A 20,806-nucleotide genomic window follows, 5' to 3' on the forward strand; every position below is an offset into this window, starting at 1 on the left:
AATGGGAAATTTTTAGATTACTCCATAAATTGATGCAGCTTGTCAGAAAATAAGGCAAGGAGCTTGGATGCGAGTGAGGCTTAATGAAGTAGGGCCTCTATATCAGTGTTTCCTTATTCCTACTCAGTCTTTACAAAGCTGATGCAAAATAAAATCAAATTGAGCCAGTGGTAGTGCTATGCTTTCATGCAGGTCTGTAGGCACCAAGCAGGAAATACTGCTGTTCAAAACTGGCTCTTCAGAAGCAACCCCACATACTGACATGGGAACACTGGTAAGTTCTCAATCATTTGCTGCAGAAGCTTTATTTGCTGCTTAAAAGTAATTTTAAGTATGGTAAATGCAATTGCATTGTGACTGAATAGGTATCTTCTAACTCCAGTATGTACATTTCCCATGCCCACTGGACCAACATAAATCTTACACTCACCCATGCTTCAACAGATGAAGTGGCAAAGGAGCACTTTGTGGTGTGTGTTCCTGAGCAACTGAAGGTTCCTTAGGTAATTAATAGCAGGGGAGGTTGTTTACATGATCCTTTTAGCAATGGCACAATGGCTTGACATCCCCTCTCCCCTAGAGAAAACTGATTATACAGATATGGGAAACAGATCCGCACACACAGTGAAAAACTGCAGTCAGTCCTCTTTTAGCGCCACAGGAATTAGAGCAAAGTTGTAGTTCCCAGCTGCTGCAGGACTGCCCCGAGGCAGTGCCTCCCCAGCCCCTAAAGCCTGGTATCTCCCTGGGCTGTTCTATTAAGAGCAGCTTTAGTCCTCATCCAGAAACCAGCTTATACATAAGGGACACTTTCCAACTTTGATTGTTCAGAGGTGTGCAGCATTTTCCTTCATTTAATAAGATTTTTTTAAATTATTAATTTCCTTTGCCTTGTTACATACATTATTCTTATGTGTCTTACCCTTATTCTCTTTGGCACTAACTGCACAGTGTCCCACAACAGGTAACATCCTCATTTCCTAGCACATTCCATGTTCCAGAGGCCTGAGGTAGGCCAGGTGCAGGGAATACACTTGTCTGGTTAATGCTAATGCAGAGCATTCCAACCTCTGGGTGAGAAGTGCTGGGTATTAATCTTCCTGGAGTTGTCCTTCCCTGAAACATCATCTTTTCCATGAAACTTCTTGCTTCTCCTGCTGCAGTAAATCCTGGGCAAAGAATATGATTTGTAACAGCACACCCAGCCAGGGGGGGTTTAGAATGAGAGCCTCCAAGGACATTAAACAGACTTAAACTTTCAAAGGCAAACATGACCCTAGAAGTGGCTAATGTGTGACAGGAGAAAATACTTAAGACAAAAAATAAGCAGGAGATCCCACAGTTATGATGAAATTGCTGGGGATTGTGAAAACTGGATAAGAGGAAAAGTGCATGGAGAGCTGAGTTGTGCATGGTTAGTAGCAGCAGGTTCTGGAAAAGGTGTATCTGCTGGTCCTGTTCCATCTCCAGGTGCCATGAAGGCACATAAACAATAGGAAAACACACACAAGAAGATAGTCCCTGGGAAAGAACAGATTGTAAATGAAACTTTCAAACAGGTTGTCTGCAGCAGAGCCAACCCTGCTCTGCCTGTCCAAAGGAAAGAGAAGATGGATTCACTGAACTCTTGCAGCAAAAGTGCTGGCCGAGGAAGGACCACCTCTGACCCCAACACCTCCCCAGAACATGAAGAGGTACAGGGATTTTTTTTTTTGCAACAGCTTTTGCAATATTTATCCCAATCAAGGATTTAGAAAGTCAACTTGTTCTTTTTTGTTCCCTGTAAAATCACTATTTTTTTAAGAACCACTTATTTTAAAAGCAGCAGATGGCAATACCAAATTCTCACTGAAATTAATTACATCTGAGGAAAATAAAAGCAGCTGAACTCAGTCTACAAGTACCTAGTAGATGGTTGACTGACTGGAAAAAAACAAAGCTTGCTTTGCAACTTGAAAAACCCCATCACCAAAGCCCTAATTTGATCCTGTGTAAAACCCTATTCTTGTATATACCAAACTTTTTCATCTACATTATTTCCTAATGGGATAGAGGACACACAAGTTAAGTAAAACACCAAGATAAGTTTATCATTGCCAGCTGGGGTTTTCCTGTGCTCTGGTAGAACACCTGATACTGAGCAGCCACAGCACCAGAGGAAATACTGATGTAACCTTACATTATGGAACCCTATTTTAAACACAAGCAGACCGCTTTTAAATAAAGTAATTCCACCCCCAGTTCATACAAACCAGAAGAAAGCTACTGCAATAGGTAGCAATAAATAGGTTTGCTGATGATCACCCACTGGGTTAAACCCCACCACCCCCCCCTCAACATGCAAGGCAATCACCAGTTTTTACCAGCATAAAATGGAATTTTAAATGGCCAAAACTTGAACATCACAAACCTTCCACATGCCAGGTCCAGCAGCAGGGCAGTTACAAAGAGTCAATGATGTATTTTTCCCTAAAGGGAGTGATTTGCCTCATTGACAACTTTGATAATGTTTTAGAGTGGAACTGTTACAGGGAGTCATGTCTCTGAGTATGGTATTTTCCACCTGATCTGACCTCAGGCACAGATGGACACTTAGGTTCCTTCCCCCTTCCTATTTGCTTGGAGCACTATAACAGTTCATTCAGAGCTACAATGATGTTACACCACCAGTTGTAACACTGCCTGGGTAGACAAGGATTGCAGACTCTTCAAATTATTGTTTAAAAAGCAGCTTTCTTTAGAAACTTTAGTACTTTGGTTTGTTAGACAGGCTAAAGTGTTCACCATAGGACATGAAATTGAGACAGACACCAGCTACTTACAGAAGAAAAATCAGGCTTTACCAGTATTGCAAACAAAAAATTTAGTTTGCCTGTCCATTAGCTTCTGGTTTGTAGAGCAGTTACTGGCAGGTTCCCCTTTTCCACACACCGAGGTAACCAATTAGCACCAGCAACACAATCCCTTGGCCTGTAAAGCCCATATCAAGTCATTCAATTCAAAAGCAGACCAATTAGATCCCTAATAATTGGTCTTAAAATTGCATCCTATCATTGGTGTTAACAGATTAAAAAAAAAAAAAGTCAGCCATCGCAACATTCTTTCCCACTGCCTTCAATTAAGTAACTTTTTTAAGTAACACACAATCAACTATTAGCACAACCATATTTGAACTTTTTACAATACTCTCACCTGTTCAGTTAAATGCTGGGGAGCTTTAAAAAGTTCCTGCTGTAATTATGGGAAAGTCTATAGCCATTGTAGTATCCGAGTCTTTGATTGCAATTCCTTGCAGTCACGTTAAGTCAACATTTACTTGACTGTTCCTATATGAAGACAGACTGGTTTCCAAATTCAAGCATAATCCAGGGGATTCTCTGATTCTCATTAAAGTAGAACTGCATTACTAGTAGCAGGTGGAAGGGGCCCTGTTGGGCAGTTATACATTTGTATAGATAGTCCATGTAAAATTTAAGATAACATACCTTAAAACTGGTCCAGGAGTTGGAAACATGCCAATTCACCAGTTAACATGCCAACATCTAGATACATTCTTGGGCCCTCCAGATAAGCAAGGGATTTTTCTTAAATACAGACTTGCAGCTGCCTTCAAAAACTCAAACCCTAAAATTATTTTGGCCATTTACTTGACTGTAGTAAGCTGCAATTCTTCAACATCTCAATGTACACATCCCTTGGCACATCAGTTGCCATGTTCAGATCAAATTGGAACTGACATCACACAGAAACAACTCAAACTTGACAAGAATTTCCTATCCTATCAAGAACAACAATGTAGTGTTAGCAGTTTTTCTTACCCAAGTGGAACCTTACGAGTGCATTTCAAAGAAAACACAAGTCCTCTTGCAGAGCAACCATAGTCTGGAAATAAATTCAGTCCTTCACTGGGTTTAAAGCTTTATTTATAGAAAGATGACTGCATTATTTGCAGCAATATTTGCATTGTATTTGAACTCAGCACTGAAAGGTTAATATTTACATTTAGATAACACTTAAAACAAAACAAACTGAAAACAGACACAGTTTTAGAGCAGAAAGACAGACATAAAGATTACAGACTTAAGAGTGAAAGTAATCACAATTTTTTCATTGTGGATGATTTAGTCCAAAGGTCTGTTATTTCTTAATCAGACTAGCAGGAAGAGTGGATTTGTCCAAGTCATCAAAATATGGATGGTTCAAGGCCATTTTGCCAGAAATTCTTTTTGCAGGATCATAAATTAACATTTTCTAGAAGAAAAAAAAGAAACACAATCCTTCATGACATGTGAACTAAAATCATGTCAAACAGGTAGGTATTACCATAATAATAATCATCAAGTAACCATAAAGACATTTTCCCTCTTTGTTCCATGATTTCTCACAGTTGGAGAGGTTATTTGCACCCACAAGTCAGTGGTAGGGCAGTAGCAGTGCATAACAATCACACATACCCTCCTGTTCAGTGACCAAGCCCTTCCCTGGATGTGGGTTCCACATGCACTGAAATAAATCCAGAACCAGCATCAAGTGGCAATAATTATTTGTCTCAGCTTCTTACTAAGGGAAATTAATAAGCTTTAGGCTGTTAAAGCCCCAAACATCTTATATTTGTTTCATTACTGACATTGAAGAAAGTGCTGTCAAATTGCTTTTATTCAGCTTGGTGAAGAACCTTAAAGTAAAGACAGTGATCACTCAGGTTCAAAATTCAAACAGGAAAGTAAATTACAAGCAGGTAGAACTGAAAAGAAGAGTTAAAACTCGAGTTTCTTTGCAATAAGTTACTTCAACTGAATACCCCAGTAAAGGGGATGAGAGCAGAAAGAAGGGGTTTCACAGTCCCAGAACTTTCCAGGACAGGCAAAAACTTTGTTTTGCTAGCAGTTAAAAAAAAAAAAAAAAAAGCATCTAGCGTTTATATCATACAAGGGGTCAAAAAAGGAATGAAGCATTCAGCACTTTTTTACCAAACCCAAAACTAGCAAAGTCTCTGCAAAGTCTTTGTCTCCTTAATAAAGGACAACCCATTTCAAAAATTTAAGTAATCAGGATTCTACCAGCTGCCTCCCCCTCATCCCCACAAATTTGTCTTCCAGAACAAAACTTAACCAGTATTACTCTGCCCAGTATCCAGTCCTGACATTTATCTTTACACTTCATCCTACAGGGACCCTTCCAAGTTGATTTAAGCCTCTGAATTTGCATTTATATTCTCTGAACCTCTGCCAAATACCACACTGCCTCTAGATTTAACCTTGCAGGTCCAGTTTTACCTTGTGACAGGTTCCCAGAACAGTGTCCTATAGTAAATACTGATATCAAATGGTCCCTTAAAATTGACTCAAAGAGGCAAATTCCTCTGTAAAAGGGATGGTGTGACACTGGGACTACAGCACTTCAGCTGCTGGATTAAGTGACCATTTCTTCCCTGAGCAGTCTGGAACGTAGTTTTTTCTGGAATCTATTGTCTGTTCAAAGCCTTTGATGACAGCCATTAAGTACTTTCAAATGCTGGCCACAGAAATCATTTAGCTTATGAAGGTCTTAAATTTACAGCCTCACTCGAGCAACTTGAATTACACATTTTGCGTTAAGACATTTTCAAAGACAGCTATTTTACATACTAATTATTTATATATGTTCTGTTACTGCTTCAGGCTTAAAAGTGCCATAGGAAACAAAGGGATTCCCATCAGGAATACCACTGTCACCAGGCATTATTAGCCAACTAAAATATCAACATTTATTGAATTAAGGCAAAACTGTACAAGATCTTAGAGAATTTTATATGCTTTGAGACTAGCATTGAGGTTTTTTGCCTTTACTCACAGCAACCCAAAACACTGGTTTTACATAGTGAAGCCACACCTAAGCTCAGATGAGTGCTTAGCAGGTCAGTTTAAGTGTAACAACAAGATTCTCTTGCCAATCAAACAATTGATTTTAGTTTGTAAATACAATCAGTAACAATTCTATTTCAAACTGATTTAATAATGATGCTGTCAGTGGTCACGGGGGAAACGCCTCAGCCTAAGTCACTTATCTGTGTAAGACAATTCTGCTGCAACATTCAGAGCTACTCAAGACAACTACATCTTTAACAAATGTTCAGGTTGTCAGTGTAAATTGTGGCTCTGTTCACACCCCACCCCCCAAAAAAACCCCAAACCAAAAAACAGAAACAAAAACAGAACTGAAAAACTGTGGTCATTCGAGCTTCTTGGACAACACTCCTTCATTCAGAGTATTTTGCCACAGCCATACCAATATAGTTAAAAAGTAATTTGTGACTGCTTAAAACCATGAGCCACATACACAGGTAACGGCTGTACAAGGCTGCCCTTGTACCAAGGTGGTTCTGAAGTGTCAGCTTATCTTACAGAGCACCCACTCCACAACCCCACAGGTAAGACTGCACTGTGTAAATGCAGCTTTAGAACAGCCAAAGGACAACCAAGATACATTATTACACTTCAGTATATCCAAGAGCACACCTAATTTGTGACCTAAATTAGTCCACAGTGGCAGCACATGGGCTGGAAGAGCACTAAATGGAAAATCCTCATGAAGAGCTTATCAATTAAAAGCCTGGTGTGGTAGTTTAACTGCATGGCCACAGAACCAAAGGAAACTCACACTCGACACAAAATATATCAATTAAAAGTTAATACACCACAGCCAAAAATCTTTAACTCAAAATTTAAAGGCAATTGAAACAGACACTACAGACGGACAAACTAAGTCTCTGGTCTCACAGCTAATCAATACATTCAGCTGTTTTCATCACTGTTTATTCAGTTAAGACCATCATAAAAGTTTAATCAAGATGAGCCCACCAAGATTAATCCACGTGCTACCATAAAAAACATTTCCAACTGGATCAGCAGACATACAGCCACATCACAGTTTGTGCTGGCAGCAGCAAGGTGACAGTTTATGGGCAGGAGCCTTCACTTCAGACCTGGTTGTAAAAGCTCATCCTCACTGTCAAGTTGTACCTGGCTTATTGATATAAAAAAGCTGAGGCATAACTTGTTAACGTGAAAAGTAGTCTGGTATTATTTATGAAAGGAGTGAATGTCACACAAGGTGTCAGTTCTACAAGAATGAAAGCTCACCCCACTGCTGATAATTTGAAGATCTCCATATCTCCCTTCTGGCCACAGCTGATTAGTGTAGCTTTCTGTATTCTGGAATATGTGAAACAGCCCCTTTCGGTTCAGCAGTTTAACAAAGAATACTTACAGCCAGCAGATCAAGTCCATCTTTATCCAAGTTTTTGACATGTGTTTCAAGGCTGACAGGTTTCCATTTTGGGAATGTGTTCTTATAGTCTTGCAGAGATTCCACATCAGGCCATACCTCATTGTTGGGGGTCCCTAAAGCTCTGTGTAGGCATAAGCAGAACATTAAGCAGTTTAGTCTGAAATCTGTATGCATGACTGTGCTTTTAATGAGCACACAACTGTTGTGTGGTGCCACACAGGTAGCAGGGAAGGTTCAGCCTAACATACCTGAAGATTCTGAAGATCTGGTCAATCTCTGAATCCCCATGGAAAAGTGGTTTTTTAGTTGCCAGCTCAGCAAATATGGTACCTATGCTCCATATATCTACAGGAGTAGAGTAACGAACAGATCCCAGCAGCACCTCTGGAGACCGGTACCACAGTGTCACTACCTGTTGAACAAGGGAAGTTGTTTAGGTTTGTAAAAACAGGTCCTCTCCTTGACAGCAAGCACAGCAGTTCATCTGTTATTAAGCAGCATTCTCAGGTTCTTTGATTAAAATAATAGCTGGTGCTAGAAGTTTTAGTGAAAATACTAGTTTAAAACTGAATTTTTAGACAAACAAGTTCCATTGCAGTAGTTTCTGCTGCAATCCAAGCAGTTGCCTACACTACTTCCCAAAGGGCAGAAAGCCTTTAGCACCCACCTGGTAAAACCCTCAAACTTGAGTGCTTTGTGAAGCAAAAATGCCCTTATGAGACAGTGAGCAACAAGATCCAGCCCATCTAATTCACTATCAAGGTAATAATGGGATTCATAAGATGCTTTGGAACTTCAGAGTAAAACCACAGTCAAAGAGGTGGAAAACTGTTTTGGAAAACCAAAACACAACTTTTTGATTGTTTTGTTAGTTTACAACTTCAAAACATGCATGATTCTTTTTAGCAGGAATCTAGTAAGCATTGTGCAAACCACCAAAAGTATGTTCCAACTCACTTCATGAGTGTAGACCCGCACTGGAATTCCAAAGGCTCGAGCCAATCCAAAGTCCGCCAGTTTAATCACCCCCTTGTCATCTATTAAGAGATTCTGGGGTTTCAGGTCTCTGTGTAGAACTCTCCTTGAGTGGCAAAAGACAATACCTTGCAAGATTTGGTACAGGTAACTCTAGAAAGGATGAAGTGGGAGTACAAAAACCAAAGAAGTTACCTTTAGTACACATCAGTGTCTGAACACAACGGTGTTCCCTTACATTAGCTCACCCCGCAGTATTAGGAAATGGAGATCCAAAGCATTGCAGATAGAGTTAATATCAACCAAAAAGCCACACAATTTAATTTTTAAGATTAGTTTAAGGCAGTTTAATCTCAGTAATTAAAAGAATTTGAAGTGGTATTTGAGAGCAAAACTCACATTTCATCTTATTATCCACAGCTGCTTATTTAACCTTTCATTTCTCCTCAAGGAGTTAATTATACTGCAAATAAGAGCTGCTTATAGCTTACTAGGTTATCCTTAGATTAATTTCCCTCCTATATTAAGAAATTGTCCTCATTACCTTAACACGTGAACGCTCCAAATATTGGCCAGATGGAATACTATCCAAATACTTCTTCAGATCCATGGAAAGGAATTCAAAGACAAGGTACAGTCTTGAATCCTGCATAAGAACATCCTGAAGACTAAAAATTGAGTATACAATTAACTCCACTGCAAAATGCATGGACTCAGTTACATTTCCCCTCTCAACAGGGATACAGACATTTCCAGGTTTTTATTATGGAAGTCTTAAAAGTTTTCAAACATCAGCAGACTTAGTGAGTTATACTGTCATCTAGAAAATCAAGTGTATCTGAAAGAGTGTCACTGAGATAAAAACCTATATGCTTCCTCTTACACTTATGTTCCCTCATATCAGACACAGGAAGCCTGTGAAAAAAATACTGTTGCCTTTAAAAACAAACACCTGTGGGTGTTGGTGCCTGACTTCTCTTGGAAGCTGGCTTATTACAGCAGAGCCTGATTACTAGGAGGGTTTAAGGGAACATTACAGTAGGAACCTAGTAGACACAGCAGGAATTGCACACATTTTTAAGTATCTCCTTCATCCTTATTAGAGTTTAAGGTTTCCTAAACCCAAGCATACATACATTGACACACTACCCAGCTGCAACTTGCCCAGTTTTAATGCACAGTAAAGATCAAGTATTTTGCTACATCAAAGAGCAAGCAAATATTTTGTGGGGAAGACAATAGCTGCAATCAATTCTACATGTCAAGTAGTCAATGATGGAAGTTTCACTCGAAGCTCAGATGTGCCAGCTATGACAGCACCATACGCAACACGTAAATTCCTGCTACAGAACAGCAGGGAGCAGATTGATAACAGGGGCTCACTTAAGAACACTCAAGTCAAATGCTCTATTCCAAGGCAGCAAATTAAATCTTGAGACTGCCTAAAGTAACAGTTTCAGCCAGTTTTCATGAAGGATGCTGCCTCCATTCTCACAAAAACCTCCCTGAAGATAATTTACACAAATTTCTAAATCAGCAAAAATTTGTTAGATTCCTTGAATGGTGAGGGGCAGCATGAGGAAGGCTTAATTAGAAAACTGGTGTAATAATGGGATTTGGGAATTTAACAATTTGCTGCAAAACAGACACTGTATTAAGCAAAGTAGTTCTCACCTCACTAAACAGTGGGAAAATAATTTATTATCTGAAGGGACCTAGTGCCCTTCCAAGTTTAGCTAAATACCAGTATATGCATACCAGACTATATTGGGATGACTCAGCTCTTTTAATAAAGAAATTTCTCGGATAGCAGTACTTGGAACACCTTCCTCCTCACTTTCTAGACGTATTTTCTTCATTGCAACCACCTGGCCTGTGGTTTTGTGACGACCTTTATACACAACACCATAGGTACCTGAACAAAAAGACAGTGAAACACATATAGGAAGTACCAGCTTCAGGTACAGATAAGTCATTGCAAATATGAACTACTAACATAGGCAAAGTCCTTGCAAATCACAGAATATGCTGAGTTGGAAGGGACCCACAGGGATCATCAAGTTCAACTCTTAGCCCTGATTTGATTATGACCTACTATTTAGCTCTGGCAGTTTACCAAGCAATAGTTCTGTTTGTTAAAGCATGCCACCCATTAACTGTCAGGGTACTTAGTAGCCTGAGTGTGAAAGGTGAATATTTGGAAGATGCAGTTGTAAAATCAAATACTATTTGAGTTTTGTGTTGATTAACTTCCAGGAAAGATCACAATACTGCCTCATCCCCAAGGGGTTATGATTTTGCCAATGATAGATCATATTAAAATACTGAAGGTTTAGCTGCAAATCAAAGTACTGCTCCTTCTGCAATCTGAGATCAAACCATCCATGGGTCTGATCTATAGAAATACCTCTGGTTCAATCCTCAGTGTAGGAGAGGAGGTAGTGCTGTGGGTCTCAGCAGAAGCTAACGCTGGAACCACCATTAAATCTCAAATCAATTTATTTTAATTATCAGTGTTCACAGAAGTAGAACCCTCAAACCAAGACAGTGTAAACCTCCTCTTTTTACCCTTCTTGAAGCATTAATCCCTCACATGAAGCTCTGACTAGTTTCTTTCAAAGATTCATGCACAAGGTTTTGGTTACAAAAGCTTTGTGGCAAGATCCAAGCACACACATATTGCAATTACCTCAGAACACATTCTCAGAGCAACATACTTCAAATTCTCAAGTCTACATAAGATTAAAGCATTATAAAACACACTGACTTTACAGTTAACATAGGTTGGATTTCCAGTAAAAGAGGGCTGTGACTAATACCTGCATTGAAGCCATTTTCTTAGTGCCTCACAGTAAATTAACTGTTAAAATTCACTTCTCCACAGAGGTTTACACTCTGCACTTTCCCTTGACAACCGCAGTGCCTGGATATAATCAAAGCAGGATAATCCACAAAACCTACTCCCTACCAGCAGCTCTAAGCAAAAGTATGCCATGTAGCATAGCTTCGGGAACAACTGGTAAGTTCATACATGCAGGAACAGGGGAGCTTCCTGAATTGTAAAGCTGGTTTCAGGACTCAGAACATATTCCTCCCCCCCTCCCCCGAAAGAATATTAATTACACCATCAGCCATCAGTATGAAGGCAGACACTTTCCTGCACTGGTCAGTTGTTTTCAAAAGAAGGGCTGGCTGAAAGCTTTCACATATAGAAATAATTACCACAGAAAGCCACAGCCTTATTTAGCCAGATAATTGAATCTCAGTGGTTCCTTTAATAGCCAGAGTGCACAGAGCTTCTGTGACACCAGATAGCTCAAATTGTGGAGCATTATAAGTCTCATTGTTCTCCATACTTACCTTCCCCAATCTTCTCTATTTTTGTGTAATCGTCCATTGCTGTGGATATCCCTGAAATGAACAGGAAAAGGAAACAGCAAATGAGGGTGAACAGTTGCTGTCCTGACCACAGCCAAGTCGCTGGAACTGTGCCAGGTCCTTAGAAGCTCGTTAGTTCTTACTAATTAAAGTGTAATGTGAAACACTGTTCTCCTCAACAAACACCAGGGTTTTGAGTTCAAACTAGAAAACCTACATCCCGAAGTGCGAGCGGGCACGGACTCCAAGGAGAAAGATATTTTTGTGTGTGTGTGAAGAAAACTCCTGCATGGAACTGAAAAAAACACAGGCTGCCCACCAGTTTTACGTGGTTACTCACTCGCAGGAACCCTGCTATGTAAAAATCGCGGGGTTCTGTGTCAGGCACTCCAGGGAACAGCGGTCCCGTGTGCCAGGGGGTAAGTGCAGAGCACAGCCGGGGCCAGCCCTTCACACCTCCCGCGCTGCTCCGGACCCGCTCCGCCGGGCACGGCGGGGCTTCGGCACCGAGGCCGGAGGGGTTACGAGGTACCGACCGAGTCACCTACGGCTGCGGGAGGCCGCCAAGCTCCAGCTGGGCCGGGCAGCACCCGCTCGCCGCTCAGGGTCCCCCCCCCGGTCCGACCCAACCCCCGCCCCGGTCTCACCGGGCCCGGCAGCCCCGGGGCGCTCCGCCGCTGCCTGCCCGCCTGCCCCGGGCCGGGAAGACGCGGGTGTCCGCGGTGTGAGCCCGGGGTTGCCCCGGCCGGGTCGGGAGCGCGCAGCCCCGTCCCGTCCTTTCCTCTCCCCTCACCTGCGGAGCCGCCGCGCGCTGCACGAGCCGCCGCACAGGGACGGGCGCGAGCAGGCGGGGGGCGGGGCCGCGCCGCATTCGAACCGTCCGCCCGCCGCGCTCCGCCAATGGCGCCGCGCCGCCGCCGTTCAAACCGACCAATGGGCGTGCCCCGCGCCAAAGCGAGGCAGCAAGGGCGGCTTTCGGCCGCTGCAGGGGGGAGAAGAAAAAAAATCGGGCGCGGCCGGGCGCGGCAAACTGAGGATGCGTCGGGCGTCCTCTTGGTTCGCGAGGCACGGCTGGCGGCGCGGGCGGGCGGTCCGGTGTAGGCCGAAGCCCCGTTGCCACCCGGACGGGGACACGGGGGAGCTGGGACAGCGCGAAGGGTCGGACTGGTCACGGTCACACAATTACAAGCATGGGGCAGGCTGGGAGGGACCGCGTGGGTCATCTGGTCCCACCTCCCTGCTCCAGCAGGGTCATCCCAGAGCACACAGCACAGGATTGTGTCCAGCCAATTCTGGAGTATCTCCAGAAAGGGAGACTCTACAGCCTCTCTGGGCAATCTGCTCCAGTGCTCAGTCACCGCACAGTAAGGAAGTTCTTCCTCATGTTTAGGTGGGCACCAGCTTCTGCCGTTTCCTCATGTCCTGTTGCTGGGCACCACCGAGCAGAGCCTGGTCCATCCTCCCGCCTCCATCCTCCAAGCATCCCATCTTCATACACTGATACAGTTGATGAGGTCCCCTCTCAGTTGTCTCTTTTTAGGCTGAACAGGCCCAGCTCCCTCATCCTTTTTTCTCAGGAGAGATTCTCCAGTCCCTTGATCAACTTTGTAGCTTCCTGCTGGACCCTGATTGCTGCTGGAATAAAGCGTTGGGCTGTTGGTATGGTCTGGGGAGCATAATTGTGTTTGGGCCAGGCTAAGCTTTGGCTGCAGCTGCTCTTTTTAATCAAGTCTGTTAGATTTGGATGCCACGGCTGGCCAGAGCATAAATTCATTATTTCTGGCTGCACGGGTGCTGATCTGTGAAGTGCTGCTGTGGCCTTTGAAGCTGCTTTTAAAGCATAGACATTAATAAAAGGTCACTGGATAACTTAATTCCCCAAAAGCCGGGACATATGTCTGTAGGGAAATTAAAGTTCTGTATCCGTGCTCCCCGATTAAGGACAATTAGTCCCTGTGCTATCACAGCTTCCGAAAGAAGGGTCGGGGACATAACTGGAGAGGCACCTGGGGGTTCCACTCAGGGAGTGCTCTGCCAGCTGCGACCTCCCTCCATTGGTACCCAGGGAAATAGTACTGCACTACATATGCATTAAAGAAAAGCCTGGGAAAATGCTATTCCAAATATTACAAAATTGTGTTACTGAGAAACTTAGACGCTAAATAGATTAGTAAAGTTAATGTGCTTCTTGTTTTATAGGTCTTTCCCTACAGGACAGTTGCACTATGGATTCTGTGATGTTGCTGACCCACTCTGGCACCCATTTCCCATCAGCACTGATAGTCCAGGGCCAACACTCCCCTGCGGAAACCTGCAGTTCCTGCAGGAGTGAGACACAGGCACCACTCCACACTGCTAATGTAACTGCATTTTTTAATTACTTCATTGCACTGGTTTACATCCTTCTTGAAAGATGGCTTTGTTGCTTGTCTTAAATGTAAGCAGGGCAGGCTGCTGCAAAAAAAATGTTCAGCTTCTCCCTTAAAGCATTTCTTTGGGAGGGTGGTTCCAGCAGGCAGGAATATAGTTTATATTCTGTTTATAGTGCACTTCCTACTTCTCACCCCTACCCCATGGCAAAGGCGAGAGACAGCTTGTCCAGCTCCTCCTCCTGAGTGTGTTTTGGGGTAAAACCCCTCCACTTTCCCCTCCCTCCTGTGAATTTTTGCAGCATATGGTGCCCATGCTTGCGTGTTTCTGTTTACCTTGAATTGTGTATTCCCATCACTTGCTGAGGATTTTACCTGCCTAGAACAGGGCTTTTGTATCTCTGGCAAATTCCATATGGAAACATGGCCTCATCTTGTGCAGTTTGTAGAGAAAGGACCCAACATGCTCTGCCCTGTACAGTCACAGAGAATCTCTTCCCTGTGTGTAACGAGTCCAGTGCAGCCAGGACAGCCTGGGATCAGCAGTGCACATGGATCATCTGCACAGCTCAGGCAGAGTGTGGGACATGTCCCTCATGCCTGGCTCTGCACCAGCAGTGCCATCAGGGTGCTCTGCAGCTTTGGGGGAATTGCTTTCTACAGCCAGCACAGGACTGGAGCTACTGCTGCTGGACTAGTCCTTGTCCAGGGACCTTAGGAAGGTGGCCAAAGTTCACCTTTTCCTTCAGAGAAAAAGAAAACATGTCTGGGAAATCCCAGACATATGGTAATCCTAGTTAATTTGGTGGGATCATGGTGGCATTGCAGTATCATGAATATTCAGTACTATAAATTGGTATGTTATATTAAGATACCTACAGATTCTATTTATATGTGAAACATACTGTGCCTGAAAGTACTGAATACATTGATCTGAATTTCCTTGAAAGTGACATCTTTTTTCTATTTTTAACCAGCTTTGGCTTAAATATACGCAGATGTTTCTTAGTTGTGCTCAGACTGCTGTTTCTGTTGGACACTAACTGTTCATTCTCAGAGTGCTCACTGAATTTTCAAATCCTTTGAGAATATGCCTTTTTCCATGCATCCCGTTGTCTCACGAGCTCTGAGTGGGGAAGACCAGGGGGCACCAGAAAGAAAGCTGGCTGAAGGAGAACAGCTTTCACTCAGGAGCCTGATAACCTTACTTCTGTCTCACACGTGAGGATACTCCAAGCTACCTTGCTTATGAGGCAGAGTGCATGTAAGTACAAACCTGTCATGGCATTAATTTGTCAAATATCAGTCTGACAGTTCTGCTTACTCTGCATTTTCTTCCCTCCCGCTGCTGTCTGTGTATGTTTAGGATACAAACCATGTCTCCTTACTGACTGGATAGTGCTTATCTCGCTTGATCGTTGCTTTGGACATGGCAGGAGCTGATGATAGTCCTTGAGAAAAGCCATACAACTACATTTGTAGTGACTTCTGTGTTGGAAGGGATTTGCTGTTCTGCTTGAAGGAACAGTAGCAGTGAGCCTGCTGACACAGATGGATGGAGGTGGATGGATGTGGGAATCCCTAGGACTGCTGCTCCTCTTTACAGCAAAAACATGGATCATCCAAGCGCAAAAACAAGGAAAAACTGGTGAACAAGGTGAACAAGCAAAGGAATCTAGGTCTACCTTGACAACAGGATGTTAAATTAATTTTCTTGATATAAATGACCAAGGAGTACATGTATTGAAACCTCTTTGGCATCCAGAACTTCCCCTTGCTTGAACTGCAGCGCTGCTTGTGCAAGGCACACAGGATCAGATCGACAATGCCGAGCTCGGATTATAGTATTACAGTTGTATTCATGGCTAAGAACCCAGTGTAATACTCTGAACAACTCCTTCTCTGCTGAGCAGAGGGCAGCTGCAAGAGTCAATATCGTCTTGTCTTTTGTATTTTAATTATATTCTCCTCAGCAAAAAAATCACTGTAAGGAAGAGAGAAAGTGTATTCTGTCTTTTACATAATGATGCGACTAAAAAAAGGTCAACTGGTTGGTGAATACTAATGAGGGTATCTAAAATGGGTTGTGTTCACTGTGCTCAAAAGCAGATAAATACAAACATTGATTGTCTTCTTTCAACATTTATTAAAAACCAAACATTCTTTTGTTAGTATGGCAAATGCAAAAGTACAGTAGGAAAAATGTAATTGCTTTTAGGAATGCAAGATAATATTAGAGGGATAATAGTCTTTAATGTATATCTCAGGTGATACATTTAACCCATTAAATCTCTTGTTATGCAGGATAGTTCCCACTGTCATGAAACACAGAGAACTCCTCTGCTGCTCTTGTTCTGTATTGGTATTTTGACAAGATGCCAGAAAGCAAAAAGCTCCTAAGAACTGTTTGAAAATAGAGCAAAAGAATGGAAGTTGCTAAGAAAAGAGAATTAAGTTGTCAATGTCTCCTGAAAGCATGAATATAAATATTTTAAATGCATTTAAAGCACTTGAATTTAGGTTGAAATTATCTTTAAGTATTTTTTTTCTAACATGCACCAAACCACTTTATCTAAAACCCCCGAATATTTATATGATTGCAATAATGAAAATATCACAAACCACCCCTTCATTTCAAGCAATAAGATTGTAGATAGAAGGAGCTGTCACTGTGGTGGTTATTCATGGGTTTGTATCTTCCTGGAGGAAAGCTCAACTGAATTTGGAGTCAGGGGAAGTTTTACCATGAACTTTGCAGCAGCACCCAAAGCTGAGCGAGCAGAGGGTGTGGAGCAGCAGGGACCTTGTGGGAAGGAGCGGAGGGATGCACAGAGTCCCTGCTGAGTTAATTGGGGGTGGCTTCCAGGGGCTGAAACGTGTGTGACTGCTGGATGTAAAGACTGAAACCTCCCCTCGGCTCTGACTTTGCCAAACTCCTGTCCCACAGTAGGGAACACTTCACTGTCACTGCAGATCTTCCTTCATCGTGGGACTCACAGCAGGTTTCATACAAACCTCTAGAGAAATACCTACAAATACCCAACCTGGATTTGATTTTAATAATTGTAATTAAACAAGCAAGGTGAACAGGGCACATGTATCAAACCAGGGGGAAAGTAAAAAGGGAGGGAAAAAAGTGCCTTTTGTTTCTCTAGAGCATCTGGGCAAAAAGCCAGGCTCCACCAAAGTTGTTGGCAAAACTCCCATTAACTTCAGTTGGGCAAAGCTTTCACTCCTGATCCTGGCAAAATTAACTGTAGGAAAAGCTGGCTGGTTCCTTATTTAAGTTTTTGCATTTCATTTGGCTTACAATCCAAGAAGAAAAATGGCAGAACCCAATAAACTGCTTTTGAACCGGTGTATGGACGCATGAGAGTAGGAGAGGTGCATTCAGAGTTCCATTTGGAGCTCCCTCAGCCTGGATACAGGTGAGCAATTCCTGGTGGCTGGAGGAGGTTGGCTTTGAGGTAGGTGTGGAGGGCTGGATAGCACATCCCTCCAGGGAACACGACAACCACAAGCCCCAATCCCCGAGGCTGAGTACAAATGTCAGGCCCTGCCAGTATGGCAATATAACTCTATCAGCAACCTTCCTCACATGGATACAGTTACACCAAAAATCTGTTTCCTGGTGTAGCTGTTTCATTTCTATACAACTATACTCTTATTGTCCAGTTGCCTCAGGTTTTACCTGTTTATCCTTTTTTGCCTTAAAACAACCACCTGCTACTGTGCTTAATCAGATCAAATGCACTGCAACAGCACATTTAAATTCCAAACCTCTGTCAGGGAAGCCTGAACCGAAACCTTTCCTGAAGTAAGGGAAGTTAACTTTTCCTTCCCTCCAGGTATCATTCCAGCTGCCAAAAGAGAAGCTATAGTCTTTCAGGTGGGAGTGTAAATGAGACAAGTGAGGTATGTAAGCCTGTGGAAATGAAATCTGGATTTACATGTACACATTATACCTGAATTTGTTTTAAAATTCCTCCTCCTATCAGTTGTAAGAGTAGACTTAAAACACACTTTTTGTTTCAAGTAAAAAATTAATTTTTTTTCCTTAAGATGCTATTTTCTTTTACAATCTGCAAATTCCATTTAAGTCTTTACAATTTTGCTCCCCAAAGAGTAATGGAATGTGGTATGCAGTGATGGTGTGGTACATGAGTTGTATAAAAATAGTGTGTGACCCAGCCACAGAGCTGCTAATTGCCACTGCTCATCAGTGAACATGACCAGCCTTGCTTCACGCTTGCTTTTTGCTGTCGTGATCCTTTTTTCTCTGGCTCCCAGTTCCCTGAGTGGGCTGAGGAAATGAGTCACATCCAAAACAAGAGGGATAAAAACATTCTGGGGAATTACCTTCTCCGTACAGCCAAGGCCTTTGGTTAAATATTTTTATTTGGCTCTATACACAAAGAAAAAAGTTTACACATTAGAGAGGGAGTGATAAGCAATTAGTTACACAGTATCTAAGGATGTATAAACACCTATAGACAGTTTATACAGCTGGGTAGGTGCTTTGTAAATTGCACGTACAGCACTAAGGCCTATGACAGGATAAGTAACTGGATTAAGCTGTTATCAGCAATATTTCTGGGTAAATTAGTGCTTAATAGCATTTTTTTTGTGTGTGTTTCACCACTGCTAAGGGGCAAATCAAGTTCTAATTAAAACAGGAATATAGGCTGATGCACCAAAACAGACTTGTGAGAAGGAAGGAAAAGTAAGGTGATGGGATAAAGTAATTTAAGTCAAAACTAAACAATCTTAATTGGTTTTACAATACTTTCACAATTTCAAGCGCTGTGATAAAACACCCTTTATTGAGATTGATTAAAGTGTTTTCTAAACTAAGAAAAAGTACAACCAGAATTAATTGCTGGTTTGACCAACACAGCAGCTCATGCGTGATGTTTGCACAGCCCTCAGCTGGGCCTGGGGGAGAAAATCGGGCACGGACTCACGCCCAGGCTCAGGGAGTATCAGCTAATCGCTATCCACGGGAGCAGCTCCCGACGTCCATCCTCCCGCTGCTCCACGCGTGTGAGCGATTTTGAATTTGCATTATAGTAAACACACTACACCTGTAGTACTCATGATGGAAGACCAGCGGGAAGCCTTTAACTGCGGTACGGAATTCTCGGGAGCCCAGCGAGGGGATTGGGTTGGCTTCTCAAGTTTTGTTTAACAAACTTTAGCTGAGCTCCCCGCCCCGCATCCTCCGCGGGCAGAACGGAGCGGCCGCAGCTCGGAGCCTACCGTGTCCAGGTGAGCCGCGGAGCAGGTGCCTGGGGGGGGCTCCCCGGCCCTCCGGAGCCCTCCGGTAGCAGCCGCCCTCCCAGTTTTCCAGCGGGGCGGACCTCGAGGGGCTGCCCCCGCCTTGTGGCACCTCCAGAGCTCCAGGCTCCAGCCGCGGGGCGGGACGGGGCGGCGGCGGCGGCTCCCGGAGCTGAGCGTGCCCGGCCCGCCGCGGGAGGAGCGGCCCCGCCGGGATCGGCTCCACCTGCGGGGGCGGCGGCGGAGCGGGGCAGGACCGCCCGCCGGTGGGGGCGAGCCCGGGACGGCTGGGAGAGGTGAGGAGCGGAGCCCGGGAGCGCTGCAACATGGCCTCCTCCTCCTCCTCTTCCTCCTCCTCCTCCTCGCGTCCCGCAGGACGGGCCGGCAGGGACCAGGTGAGCGCGCAGCCCGCGGGCGGGGGGACAGCTTTTCCTCCTTTTCTCTCCCTCATCCTCCTCGCCGTTCACAGGCTGCGAGCGGCGGCCCCGACGGCGGCCCGTCCGGAGGGGAGCGGGGCGACTCTGCCCCCCGGCCCTAGGGCTGGAGCTGGGAGCGCCTTTCCCAGCCCCTGCTCGGCCGGGAGATCCGCGCAGCTCTGCCCCTCCCGATGGCAGAAACGTCTCCCGAAACAACACGCGACCCCGCGTTAACACCTCTCCTCCGTGCCGGGAATGAGGCGCTTCGAGGCGCTGGTGTGTGGCATGTGCTCCGCGTGTCTGCCTTGCTGGTGCTTCACACCTCGGTGGTGAAGCAGCGATGTGCTCCTGAGACGGAGGTTGAGGCTCCGCCGTGCCTGCCTGGCATCGCACCCGGCTGTGCCCCGGGTGTGCGGGTCGCTGCTGGGCGCGGTGAGGGCTCACACTTGGGCACTTGCGGGGCTGCGAAGGGGCGTCCGCAGCAAACCACCTTCGGCATCGCTTTCGCCTGCAGCAGGGGAGGTACGGAGAAGATGCTGTTGAAGGCTTCATTTCACCGCGGCACAAGCGGCCACAGGAGTTGTTTTTCTCCCTGGTCCTCCCTCCCCTGCCGTGGTTAGACCTAGGCCACAGGGTCAGGTGAAGGAGCTTTGCTGCCATGGTCTGTGTCCCGTAGGTATTTGATGTGACCTCTCTGTTTATTGCTCTCACAAATGCTGCCTTGTGTCAGGAGGGAGCCGACTGCTCCGGCATTCTTCCCGCTGAACACAAATGGCATAATCCATTTTAACTGTGAAGACTTGTGTTCTCAGGGCAAAGAAAGAGCACATTTTGGTCTATTACACAATGCCCGATCAGCAAAATGACACTTCTCCCAGTAGAAGTAAGTTTTGGGAATAGGGATTGGGAAAGTATGATAACTGAATTATCTTTTTTTTTTCTTTTTTTTTTTTTTGGGCTATATGCCCAGAACTCCTGAAACTAAAACTGAAAACTCTTAAGATTAAAGCTATAATTAATCAAGGCTGAATAAGCTTTATCCTTTGTTCTTTTTTTTTTTTTTTTTTTTGTGAAGTTGGTATTTTTTGAATCATGAAATTTTCCTGCTTTTAGCACTGGTTT

At 44.0% G+C, this 20,806-nt stretch overlaps 1 protein-coding gene across 3 annotated transcripts; it reads right to left on the reverse strand.

The window, feature by feature from the left end:
* Positions 1 to 3,901: 3,901 nt before the first annotated feature.
* Positions 3,902 to 12,478, reverse strand: CDK1 (cyclin dependent kinase 1). Of its 3 annotated transcripts, none has more exons than XM_027694100.1 (8): positions 12,416 to 12,478; positions 11,605 to 11,655; positions 10,003 to 10,159; positions 8,789 to 8,912; positions 8,227 to 8,397; positions 7,518 to 7,681; positions 7,249 to 7,390; positions 3,902 to 4,251 (listed from the first exon to the last, which is right to left on the reverse strand). In XM_027694100.1, the coding sequence occupies exons 2-8, from the start codon at positions 11,639 to 11,641 to the stop codon at positions 4,138 to 4,140; spliced, it is 909 nt and encodes a 302-aa protein (XP_027549901.1). In that variant the 5' UTR covers positions 11,642 to 11,655; positions 12,416 to 12,478; the 3' UTR covers positions 3,902 to 4,137. The 3 variants fall into 3 exon arrangements, with proteins under 3 accessions (XP_027549901.1, XP_027549902.1, XP_027549903.1); XM_027694101.1 differs by lacking the exon at positions 12,416 to 12,478 and adding an exon at positions 12,270 to 12,409; XM_027694102.1 differs by lacking the exon at positions 8,227 to 8,397.
* Positions 12,479 to 20,806: the final 8,328 nt, after the last annotated feature.

This window comes from Neopelma chrysocephalum, unplaced genomic scaffold, assembly GCF_003984885.1.
Source record: "Neopelma chrysocephalum unplaced genomic scaffold, ASM398488v2 Primary Assembly neopelma1_96, whole genome shotgun sequence".
In the NCBI taxonomy this organism is placed as follows: Eukaryota; Metazoa; Chordata; class Aves; order Passeriformes; family Pipridae; genus Neopelma; species Neopelma chrysocephalum.